Source organism: Mesoplodon bidens (assembly GCF_964165515.1).
Source record: "Mesoplodon bidens genome assembly, chromosome: 1".
Taxonomy (NCBI): Eukaryota; Metazoa; Chordata; class Mammalia; order Artiodactyla; family Ziphiidae; genus Mesoplodon; species Mesoplodon bidens.
This window is the reverse complement of record NC_138176.1, coordinates 196,370,318-196,383,656: the sequence shown is the minus strand read 5'-3', so window position 1 is coordinate 196,383,656 and position 13,339 is coordinate 196,370,318. Positions and strand designations below refer to the sequence as shown.

The window sequence follows — 13,339 nt, the reverse complement described above, 5'->3', positions numbered from 1 at the left end:
ACAAATAGAATTTTTAAAAAATGATTAAAAGAAAGAAGGATAAGTAGGAGGGGAAAAAAGAAGAAGGAAAGATACATATACAAAGACAAAATTACGGTATAAAACCCACAAATATTACCAACAATTATTGTCCAGGAGCACAGATATATTATATTTCTGTTCTTTGTTCTCTCAGTTCTTTGTGAGTGTTCAACAGATATACATCAAAGACAAAATAATTTTTGAGTGAATTTTATCATACCTTTGGATCTCGTTCATTTTAAAATAAACACAGGAAAAAGAAGTTGTTGGGAGAAAGGATGTGGGAGTTAGAGAAAAGAAAAGAAAGTAGAAAAGCTGAAACAGAACAAACATTTATTACATTTTCTCTGGACTTAATGTTGACCAATCACACAAGACACAGTTCTAAAAGTTGTCATCTCTAGGCCTGACATTTCATTTGAATTTGGTGTGTGTGTACCAGCACATAGGAATTCTCAAAAAAATGATTTCACTTGTCTAAAAGTGATCACCAGACAGAAAACTGGACTTTACTATGGTAAGCTATAAAGACAAAGGAAAGATAGTGTCATCTAAATACATGTTTTATTGAGGTTAAAAAAATTTCTTTCTTCTTCTCTTTCTCACTTTATCTGTGAACCATAAGCATACTCATAATGAAAAGCTACTTATATAATGAAAATATACCCATTTCCACAAGGGAAGTATACCAGGTTTTCCCAAAAAGGTATTCTTGTTATGACTCAACAAGTGAATTTTGGTTTATTTTTTCTAGAAAAATCTATGTGACATTACCTTAATATTTTCATAGTACTTTAATAAATCAGGAAAATGCCGGGGGGGGGGAATTTTCAATCTCCCAGAGACAGTCTAAAATACCATCCAATGCCAACAGGAATTATAAGCAGTTGCAGAAATGAGAAATAGAGCTAAGAAAGACTAACATGTTTATACTATTGTACTACTGCAATTTTCCTTCCTCCCTTCCTTTTTTCCTTCCTTCCTTCCTTCCTGCCTTCCTCCCTCCCTCCCTCCCTTCTTCCTTCTTTCCTTTCTCTCTTTCTTCTTCTCTATCTCTCTCTCTTTTTTTTTTTGTTTGTTTACCAGATTGCCTTTAGGGATCCCTAAAGCACTTTATAAAAAAATATATTTATTATTCACTTACTTCATTGCCCTCCAATTCAAAAAACTCAAACTTCATAGAAATTCTGTACTGTGTTGGTGCCACCACTTGCCACACGCAGTGTTTGTTGGGAGGGTACTCCTTGGGCCAGCCTGGAGTGGTTATGGTGCCATTCAGTTTTGTAAGAAGTCCTCCACAAGCCGCTAGAAAGAAAGAAAAGGGAAAGGTTTCCCCTAATAAATCTATCCCCTTCTTAGCACCTTTCCATTGATAATCAAACGTCTCAGCATTAAATTTCAACCATCTTCTGGATTTTTCAAAACCTAGAAAGCTGCAGTCTCTATTCCTTAGTCTTTAGTACAACTATTTTAATCATCTAATCCAATTTATAAAGTGTTATTTTGTAGCTTTAGTGCGAAGAAAATGATGGCTTTACATTTTAGATCACCTCAAATTTGGGCGAGCAATATAAAGAAAACTGGAGGTCAGATTTCTTATATTTTAAATGTGTATAATAATATCTACACCACATGATTGTTGTGAGAATTAATAAAAAGATATATGTAAAGTACAATACAGCATGATGTAGTAAGACCAAAATCAATTATTTATTTCTCCAAACTCTGTTTTTTTTCCAAGACAAGGAACTTGTTACTTGTTTCCAAGACAAGGAAAGAGTTGCTTGAGCTAGCCGGCAAGGTAAACTATAGTAAACAGAGCATATTTGTTATTCCAAAAACTCCATTTAACAACTGGTTTTCTTTCTCTTTTGGATGATCTATTTAAAAGAGGTACTATTTATGTTACCTCTCTTTCTTATTGATATTAGGAATGAAATTAGGGTGAAATTAGGAAAATTAGGGTTTCAAAAGCAAGTTAAGTGAAATGAACATATTGTACACACTTCCTAATTAATTCCTAAGGAGTCAAGAGTTAGCTAAAGTGGTCTCTTGAATTGCCTTTGCGTTTATATGTGTATGTATGTATATGTGGATATGTATGTTAACTAATATAAATATTACTATATTTATAAATATATTTTTAAACTACCTGTAATCTCAGGTTTACCATATTTGGTAAGTTTCTAAAGTGTATTTATTTTTAGTAGTCACGTGGAAATAACAGCCACATAACTTCATTATTATCTGGAATACAATGTCCTCTGTTTTAAAGATACTGTATTTTCTTCATAACTGTGTCTATTTTATTCTAGTATAAGAAGGAGGCATAAAAATAGAAAGAGAATGAGACTACATGATAGAAGGAAATGGGTAGGGGTTTCAGGCAGGGAACCCCATGTGCAATTCCGGTCCCACCTTCGCAGGTCCTTTTGTCAGGTCCCAGCTCATGGCCAGGCTCACAGGAGCACTGGTAACTGCCCAGTGTGTTCAAACAACGCTGCTCACAGCCTCCACGGTCAGGCTTGGCACACTCGTCTTCCTCTATAAAAATGGCGACAATTAGACAATTGATTTCTTCAACGAAGGAACAGGAACAATTTGCAAGCTCTTGACTGATGACATACAAGAACCCATGTCACTGCAATCTAAGAATTGTGTAAGAACCAGAAGGACTGGTCCAACTGAAGATCACCTCATCTCAGACACAGTATGTTTTTTTCTGACTTTAAAGTTAAAGAGGATTATTAAAACCTAGAGATTTTTCAGAATGGAATAGAAAAACTTACTGAAAAAACATGGATTCACTGTTCATTTCATTGTATAGTTTGCTAGGTAGCCTGAAGAAATGCTTTTAAAGTAATATCATTATTAAGAAATAAAATATGGTGACTAAAAATTAAAAAGAAGGAAAACTATGACACTTACTACACCTCTTTAAATTGAAAACATTCACTGTTTTTATATAGATATGTTGATCCAGAAAATACAATAATTCCATATTTTTGTAAACAGAAACTATTTTAATTGTATATGGTAACATGAAAATCTATATGAAATAGACATATGAAAATATATACTATTAAAAAAACACACATATGACAAGGTACTCCATAATCTCACTCTTTAGGAATAACCTACTGTGAGTTAGGAAAACAGCAAACAATATTCTCTGGAGAAATTATGCATCATCCAAAGACTAGGCATTTTGTTAAGCAAATACACAAACATCACATGAGAGACTCTTATAGTATGTTTCTTCTACTGTAAAATATAACATAGAGAAGATTTAAAGCATGTAAATGAACATTTTAATGAATACTTGGAATACATATAGTAGAAGTGCCAAAGTTCTCTGCCTTTCAGTTCAAATGGTGAGCATCTAAGTAATGCTCAGGAAAAATCCATTATATTATTGCTCTTTGAATAATGAAAATATCTAGATATTATTCACACTAAATTTTGACATACATTACTGAATCCATCACTTATTTTTTAAAAATTATTATAGAGAAAATTTATTTTCTCTTCCCATAAAAGAATTTTATTCTATAATAGCACACTTAACCTAAGTGCCTATGAATTTTCAAAATACAAATCTGATGTTATTATTTGCACTAAAATAGCTTTCTTTTTACCTGAGGAATACGCACCAAACATGGGACATGAAAATAAACTAAAATTTGGTTATATAATTCAAAATTAAAGCTGATTAATAATAATGTCAAAAAGACATTTTAGGGATCAGAATGTTCTACTAAGGAGGCCATAAATTATTTCTAATGTGGTAGAATTCTATTCTCTAAGGGATGGTTTAGAAATGCTGCCACCTGGAAATAAATTGATAAACTATATATCAGTAATCCCCTTCTGGTTATGAACCCTTTGTTGATTATATTGCAAATATTTTCCTCTTGTCTGTATATTTCTGGATTTTGCTATTTTGACTATTTCCTAAAAAACAGGTGGTAGAATATCCTAATGGAGTTCCTACCCTGTGCTACAAATCTCCAAATTCCAGTTTTTTAACCAGTAAATTATTCCATCAAAAACCATCAAAATATCTTTATGAATAGTGCATACTTCAATCTTCAATATTACTTTATTTCTCCCCTAACTCAAAGCTAAATACCACATTTATCCTTGACAGAGAAAAGCTTCCACTTTAAATGATTTCAAATTACCTTTAAAAAAATTGGCAGCGAACCCTGCTTTGTTCACAGTTCCATCAGAAACAAACTTCATCCACAAGGTATTGGAGGTAGATCTGATATCTTCAGGTTTATCATAACCACAAAAACGCCCTATTAAAGGACTATTTTCACTGGTTCCATCTCGAACTTCTAGGTAGTCATAGGCACAGTTGTCATGTCTCTCAATCTGTAATAGTAAAAATATGTGATCTATCTCATTAATAGACAAAACAATTTCTATAAAAAAGTATCATGTATTCTCAGTGCCATAGTACTAACATGGCCATATTACTTATACCAAAAGAGAGCATTTCTGTTGAGTGTGTATGGTAATATATACACTGTCCAAGAGTAAATGATGTATTAATCTGGTAGAGAGACAGAGGAAAAAATCTATGAAAAAGTGCATCCACATGCGCTAGGATCAATAGAAGTTAACTGCTTTTTAAAATAAAATAAAAATATGAGTAGTAATTCTTTGGAAAATAGAATTTAAGAGAATCCAGACTAATAATATTCATTAGAAATCTGAGCTAAATATGCTATAAGCAATGCACAATTTGTTCTGAAACATAGTTATAAAAATTGCTCATAGTTGATCAAAAAATCATTATTTTATCAATAGAGCAGCTGAATTCATATTATTGACAAATGCACTATTTTAGGTTCTACATATCTTTTTGAAGCAAAATATGATAACATGGGATTACATTTCTTCCTAGTCTATGAAATCCTTTATCCATAGTTAGCAGAGCTTTGTGTGGGAAGACTACTCCATTGTAGAACTAACACTGGCTGCCCCTCTCAGGGTAACAGGCATGTTTAGATGAGCCTTTTACCTTAACACATTATTCTCGCCTGTGCACCTTGGATGTACTCAAACTTTTTCATAAACAACTAAATGCAAATATTAGCTCAAACTATTGGCTTTATGAAGAAGTGAATGTTTGTAGACCTTTGTTTTAGCCCTAAACTTCTACAAACAACAAAACAAAATTTACAAATTGTTTTATAAATTATAAGACAATTTCTAAATAAATTCTTGCTTTTTTTTTCATAGAAAATGAGTCCTAACTCTGAAGTCTTAATAGAGTCAACTACTTATTAGGTATTTGAAGCTGGAAAGCACTGACATCTATAATTATAAACCATGAAAAGTATCACATGTTGTCAACCATCATTCAACATACAATTCACCAATTTATGGAATTCTCCTATTACAGAACGAATGTCAGGGAACACATTCATTGTATGAACTACAACCTGTATGCATGAAACTTCTGGTATAGTTGGTTGAAGAAGGCATTTCCTGATTTGTCAACACATTAACAATGATAGTCTTCATAAGGACAAACAGAAAAAAATAGATTTTGAAGCAGATTTGGCTAGAACTAAGTACTGCATTTGCTGCTGCCCTTTTCCCAATCACAAATCAGGATTCATTCATTCCTTCAATAAATATTCAGTGCTGGTTCTGTGCTGTGCACTTTTCTCACTGCTTAGTATGCATCATTCATCAAAATAACAGAGCCTCACCCTGCTGGATCTTATACTGGTGGGTAGAGAGCAAAGGAACAATAAACAAGGTAAATAATAATCATAAAATATTAGAAAGTAATACATTCTATGGAAGAATACAGAGTGAAACAAGATAGGAAGTATGAGCAGTGGGGGTAGCGGGAGTGAAGGTTGCAATTTTATTTATTTATTTATTTATTTATTTATTTATTTATTTATTTATTTATTGGTGGGGTATGCGGGCCTCTCACTGTTGTGGCCTCTCCCGTTGCGGAGCACATGCTCCGGACGCACAGGCTCAGCGGCAATGGCTCACGGACCCAGCCGCTCTGCGGCATGTGGGATCCTCCTGGACCGGGGCACGAACCTGTGTCCCCTGCATCGGCAGGCGGACTCTCAATCACTGCCCCACCAGGGAAGCCCGGTTTCAATTTTAAATTGCTCCTACTATTAGTAGGAGCTCACTGTGACTCATAAATCCAGATTTTTTCCCCTAAAAATGTATTCTCTACGTGTGTGGAATTATGGTAAAGAATTGGAAAATATTTAACATTAAAAATATCTCATTATTTAAAGCATACTTTTGAGACAGTGGCTGTTAAATAGAGGGGTGAGGGAGAGCTAGCAGTCTCACTAGGAACAAAATTAGTCACTGGGGTGACAAGGCCAATCTGACTAGCTATAACATACCTTCTTCTCTCAGTCTTTAATACAGTCCCTTCAAAATCAGAGTTCTCTATAAATATGAGAACATTTCCAGATGGCCAAAATCTATTCATTGGTTAAGGGGACATATAAAATAACATCTAAAACTCTCAAGTTGTACAACTTGATAAAAGGGTAAGCAGAACTGAACAAACAACAAAAATGTAGGAAAAATAACCAAAGGTTTCAGCAAGTCAACCTATCTATCTTCACCTGCTTGAGCAGCACAGAATGAAATGCTTGCAACTCATGAATTATTTTGGAAGTGGGGGAAAGGCTAAGTTAGAAGAGGAAAGGGAGTGAGAACACACAATGAAGAAAGTAGTTGCTTGCCATAGAAAGTTAATTAATAGAAAAAACATCATGTTGCTTCATATCAGAAGCCATACCAGAGTAAAAAATAAGAAGGTTAATTAAAATGGGTTTTTAATTACTATTTTGAAGAAATTTTTGCTTTTGAAAATTACAGTGTGAAGAAAACAAGAGAGACACTGTTGAAAAAAATTACATATGATCAGTGATTAAAAGGATATAGGATAATGGGTATTTCCCTGTATATAAAACTCACTCTGTTCCTTTAACAGTTAAACAATAGATCTCTTTAAATCTTTAAAGATCTCTTTAAATTTTAATTTATAGTATATTCACTGGTTACTTAGTAAAAATTAAATATTTTATATGGTACACAAAGTGTAAATATCTCATGGGTAAGATGAATAAAAATGACCAATTCTTGGATTGATTCCACCAGTACCTATTTATGAATTACATATTACTTATATATTAAGTATTATGCACCTGGTATTAGGGATAAAACAATAGAAATATACACTGTAGTCACTGTAGTCTCACATGGTAAATGCCATGGTTTTTGACCTACATATCATATCAATGACCTCCATGATCTTTGTTTACAAGTATTTCCAGTTTAATTATATTAATCCTAATTGCAATACCAGCACTAAATCTGCAATACCAGCAATAAACCTTCTCTGTTGGTGTTAATTATAATTATACCTCTTCAACTACATCCACATGACAGTAATGATGGTGAGCACAAATTAGAGTTTGAGTTATTTTATTTATGTTATTTGTGTAATATTTTCTCCAGAAGTATCAATTACTTTATCAATTAGTATAAATATAGTTGAAGAAATAAATACGGTTGAAGCTAAAAAGTGGATAAGTTAATTGATGTTATGCCAGTAACCTTAGGTACCATGAGAAAAAGAACACCAAAGTCAGTAATTCATAAAAAAAAGAAAAGGAAAAACAGTGTCTTCTAGATTTAAAGCGTGGACATGTAATAAATATGTTTTGTAATGATAATGCTGATTTATTACAGACTTTAAGGTAATCAGAACACAAACCATATAGGAATGTGGCAAGTTTCTCATAACGTAAAGAGACCTAATATGTATATAGAGAAAACAGTGAAAGTGACATTAAGCTCTGAAGATTTTTTTAGAAAACTGATATATAAATGATATTGGAAGTAAATCCAAATACACAAAGAAGGAAGAATAAATACAAAGCTTAGCCAGAAGGGATTAATATTACATTTCATTACTAAGTTGGGGGGGGGTCCATGTCTTTACTGGCAGGTTAGAGAGGAAGCATCAGAAAACTGAGTTATTTTACTTAGCAAGAACTAAAATCAATTAAAAGTAACCTAAAGTAGTCAGCCTCTCATTCTAACACTGCCAACCAGTGTAGAGCTTTGTGGTCACTGCATGTGGGAGAGCTATAAGACTGAAGGAATGCCAGCCCTGGAGCAAGATACCATACCCAGGCTCAGGGGCCATTCACACACTTTGCTTTCATTTTACAATCAAATTTCCAAATAAATATAACATTGCAAAAACATCTACTGCAATACATACTTATTTGTAAAAACCTCTGAAAACTCCAAAGTTTCTAGGTAATAGTGTCAGTAAAAGCTCTCCCATACTCTCTGAAAAATTGAAAATAAAATTACCATATGATTCAGCAATTCCACTTCTGGGTATTATATTTGGAAAATTGAAAGCAGGGTCTTGGAGAGATACTTGTACATCCATGTTCATATCAGCATTATCCATAATAGCCAAGGGGTGGAAGCAATCCAAATGTCCATCAGTGGATGAATGGATAAGCAAAATGTGGTCTATACATAAAATGGGATATTAACTATAAAAAGGAAGGAAATCCTTTCAAGTGCTATAACATGGATGAACCTTGAGGATATTACACTAAGTGAAATAAAAAATAAGTCACACGAAAAGTCAAACATTGTATGATTTCACTTACATGAGGTACCTAGAATAGTCAAATTCAAAGAGATATAAGGCAGAAGAGTGATTGCCAGGGGCTGGGGGGCGGGGGAAATGGGAAGTTGTTGCTTACTGGGTAAAGAGTTTCAGTCTTGCAGGATGAAAAGTGTTCTGGAGGTTGATTACACAACAATGTGAATGTACTTAACACTACTGTGTTATACACTTAAAAAATAGTTAAGATGGTAAATTTTATGTTATTTCTATTTTACCATAATAAAAATAGTCTTCTATGAGTGTTAGAATGTAATTTCAAAATATAATTCATACTATCAACACCATAAATGATTTAACTTTTATAGATAATATAACTTAAAATTCTATACATTTGGAACAATGCTAAGTCATTATTTTTTGCTTTGGGGTAAAATGTTAAAGAAAAGTATGACTAACAAAAACAATCAAGATTAGCATTTATGATTAAAAATAAATTAATTTTAATAACGAGAAAAATACAGTAAATTTAAGTAATAAATGCTATGACAAAAGGAATTTTAAATAAAAAGGATAAAAGGTTAATAGATGATTATTTTAAAATGTACCACTGTCATCTTTAATATTTTATTAATTAGTATTAGTTTTATTATTACTATTTAATACTTAATGAATATTGATACGTATGCAATTAGAGCTCAAAAATGGAGGAGAAAAAATGCTCAAGCATGTGAAAATCAAAACCATAAGGCTGGGTTAGGTCTATTTTTATATGATTCAGGTTTCTCAATGTTGCCATTTGATTTTTTTTTCCTTCATGACACAATTTTTGTTTGTTTGTTTTTTTGCGGTACACATGCCTCTCACTGTCGTGGCCTCTCTCGTTGTGGAGCACAGGCTTTGGACACGCAGGCTCAGCGGCCATGGCTCACGGGCCCAGCCGCTCTGCAGCATGTGGGATCTTCCCGGACCAGAGCACGAACCCGTGTCCCCTGCATCGGCAGGCGGACTCTCAACCACTGTGCCACCAGGGAAGCCCCCACAATTATTTTTAACTCGTAAATTTAATAAATATTTACTAAAAACCTATGATGACCAGATAATAAATATATACTTGATAATATATAAACAGTGATGAATAAACAGACATGCCCCTGACTGACAGGCTTTTATTGATTAAACAACTCAAATGTACAAATGACAATAGTTATGATAGGAAAGAATTTATTGCCATAGGAGAATTAGATGCCTCTTTTTGCTACTAAGACCTTGGTGTAAGAGTGCCAGGCCAAGGAATTGGTATCACTCACAGTCTACCAATTAAGAAATGTGTGACCTTGGGCAAGTTTGTTTAATTTAATCTTTCAGAGCAGAATGATAACCTAAACTATAATTCTGAAGAGCTACCTTATATAGTAGCTCTTATATAGCCATATTCTCTTATATAGTCATTAACCAATATATATTCTTAGCCAAATATCCAAAAATAGTGCAGGACAAGCATCAAAATATTAACTAATTAAGATCTTGTCTTGGTTTCCTACTTCATTCACAAAGACTAGTCTACTTAACTTAAACTAATATAAAATATTTAAAGGAATTAAAGGATTACTCTTAATCAGGTAATTCACAAAGTACAGTTGACCCTTGAACAATGTAGGGGTTAGGGGTGCCAACCCAGAACAGTTGAAAAACCGCCAACTGCTATCTCTGCCTCAAAAACAAAGCAACTGATAAATGAGTCACCCAAGGGAAGGAGGCTGAAATAGCTTGGAGAGGTTCACCACTTAAACCCTAATTCTTCTGATTCCATATATTGTGATCTCTAATAAAACACAAACTTTCCCCCATGCTTAAAGATCTGTAAAGTGAAAGTAACAGGTACTATATTTATTTTTAAAAGTCTACATATAAGTGGACCCCTGCAGTTCAAACCTGTGTTGTTCGAGGGTCAACTGTGCCAAGATAAAAAACTTTTGTATGTAGTTTAGAATGTTGCTAGTAATAACGGGAAAGACTATTATATACTATGGTTTTCAGAAGGAAAGTATAACCAAATCACAGTGTGTAGAAATATTGATAAGTACCTCAAATGTAATCCCACTTAAATAAATGTATGTAGGGATTTTAATTAAACATAATTAAGCTCTGGGTTTATTTCACTTATTTCCTGCTTTACTGACATTTCTTTGAAGTTGTACTATAAAGTCTTCCCAACTTTTTCTCTTATGTATTTCTGTATACTGAAAGTTCTCAAGTGAAATAGTAGTATAGAGGCTTTTTTTACAAATACCACTGCTGAAGAGAAGATGTGTTCTTCAAAATGATTTTAGACATTATCTACATTCATGTAGAAACTCACTTCAGTATTGGTCTTAAGAGTCAACATACCAGTAACTGCTAGAGAAGAAAAATCTTCCCAAAGGTGATGATTACAGAAATATTAGGAGTCTATTACCCTCATTAACAAAAGCACTTGTTCAGATTTCTTTCTGTACTTACATTAAAATCTAAGTAGCATTAGGAGAGGTGAATATTCATGACATAAATTCACAGAAAGGCATAAATAATGAACAGCCAGTAAGTTCTTTATAGTAGATTTCAACAGAACTAGCTTATCTTAAGGACCCTTTTATCTGAAAAGGGAGAGAGTGACATAGGGAATAAGAGTTACAAAAATAGAAAGTTTTTGAAAAAGTCAAAGACTGATATCAGTGAATAAAAACAGTTTTGTCAGAGAAAGACACAAAACACTGAGAAATAGTGAAGATCTCTTTTAAATTATACATTTTAAATATAAAACACATAAGCTGTATATTGAAAATATGTTATGTAAACAAAAACAAATTGATATAAACAGATAACTGAGTAACTGAAACAAACCACCTAATGACCACTAGACCAAATTAAAAATATATACAGTTGATTCTCAGTATTAGCAGTAGTTGAGTTCAACAAAGTCACTGAAAACACTGAGTTAGTGAATACTGATTCATGGCTCCTGGAGAAATACAGAGTTAGGTTTCTGAGAGCTTCTGGTCACAAAATTTTTGTCATCAAATCAATATTTATCCTTGCTTTATGTGTGTTTCTGTTTAAAGGTACCTTCACAGATATTCCAATTCATTAACAGTGAATTCATGGCCAACAGCATTATAACACATGCCTGAAAGTCTAACACAAAGATTTTCTCCATGAGGCACATGGGGAGTAGTGTTTGATAAAACTTTAAGCAGAGGAGTGTTTGATATAAATTACATTGAAAGTATCATCCCAGCTGTTGTGTGGATATCAGGATATGTAGGGCAAGTGTAGAGATGTGAAGAGCTCACCAAAGTTCCAAAGCAAGAGGCAGTGATTAGAACAGTGGTGGCCAGAAAGTAGATATAAAGTGGTCATGTATGTGGTATATTTTGAAGACAAAGCAAATGGAATATGCTGATTAATTAGCCTTGGGGTTTAAGACAAAAAGTGGAATAGGGATATTCCTTGAGTAAATAGTGACATACTGAAACACTAAATATTGAAATAGAGAAGACTGAAGGTGAGTGGGTTAGTGTGAGTAAAAGAAGACAATCAAAGGCTTGATGTTAGTTACTTAAAGATGAGAGGCCTACTAGACATTCAAATATGTCCAGCATATAAATAAAGGAGGAAAAACATAAGGAAATAAAGCAAAATGAAGAAAGGACAGGAAACTAGAGATAATAAATAAAATGTACTATCAGCCAAACTGTGACATGACTCTACCTCATTTCCAAAGCTTAGCAATAATTTATTCATTCACTTAATCAACAAGTATTTATTAAATGACTACTTTGTGTCAGGCATGGTTTTAAGTGCCTGAGGTGTAAATCTTTCTTATTTGTCCTTACATTATCCTATTTTTGAAGAATATCACTCTTACTATATTGATATATCAAAACAAACAAACAAACAAACAAAACCCAGAAAACCAAAAAAAAAAACCTGCAAACCAGCTAAGCCAGCAATTTCTGCATCTCAGTTTTTAGATGCATGGAATGAATGTATTTGCTGACATCACTACTATAATAGAATTCTATAAAACATTGAATTATATATTGAAAGGCAGTTCATCTCTTAATTTTTGCAATAGCACAAAATATTAACACATGTAATGTGGTCATTAGATAATTTTTCAGCGAACCAGTTGTTTTGGTCTAAAAAGTGAATCCTACCCAATTTTAGTTTACTCTTTACAATAAAGTGTTCTATTTGAATAATGTTTGCAATCCAATAAAATTTAAAAATAAATGTGAATCAGATAATCTCGGAACCAAGGTTTCCAAAAATGCAAAGGGGTCAGGGGCATAAACATCATGATCACGGCATAAAAGAGAGTTTTTTCATGATTAAAAAGAAATATGTCTTGAAAATTAAAAGGTACAAGCAAACGGGTAGAGACAATACCAAAAAATATGCTACACAGTTTACAGGTCGGGGTATGAGTTTCTCTGGGCTTTTGAGTAACACCTGGATTCCCCTGGGGCTCCTGCTATGGGGACTGGGACACCACACAGTCACCACACTCAGTGGCCAGCACATCCTGGCAATGAATGGGGTTCTCTACACCGGCCTTCTGATCACTTGGACAGTAAGTAAGCCTTCTAATTTCAGTAAAGAAATAATCTCCAG

General features: G+C 33.3%; 1 protein-coding gene across 2 annotated transcripts in view; it reads right to left on the bottom strand.

The window, feature by feature from the left end:
- The window catches only part of TLL1 (tolloid like 1), a 281,852-nt gene that overhangs the window by 59,494 nt on the left and 209,019 nt on the right, over positions 1-13,339 (bottom strand). For both annotated transcript variants that reach the window (XM_081250937.1, XM_081250938.1), the window contains exons 13-15: positions 4,206-4,401; positions 2,440-2,565; positions 1,166-1,326 (exon numbers count right to left, since the gene is read on the bottom strand). In XM_081250937.1, coding sequence (XP_081107063.1) covers positions 1,166-1,326; positions 2,440-2,565; positions 4,206-4,401 — 483 coding nt within the window. The remainder of the gene's footprint in view (positions 1-1,165; positions 1,327-2,439; positions 2,566-4,205; positions 4,402-13,339) is intronic.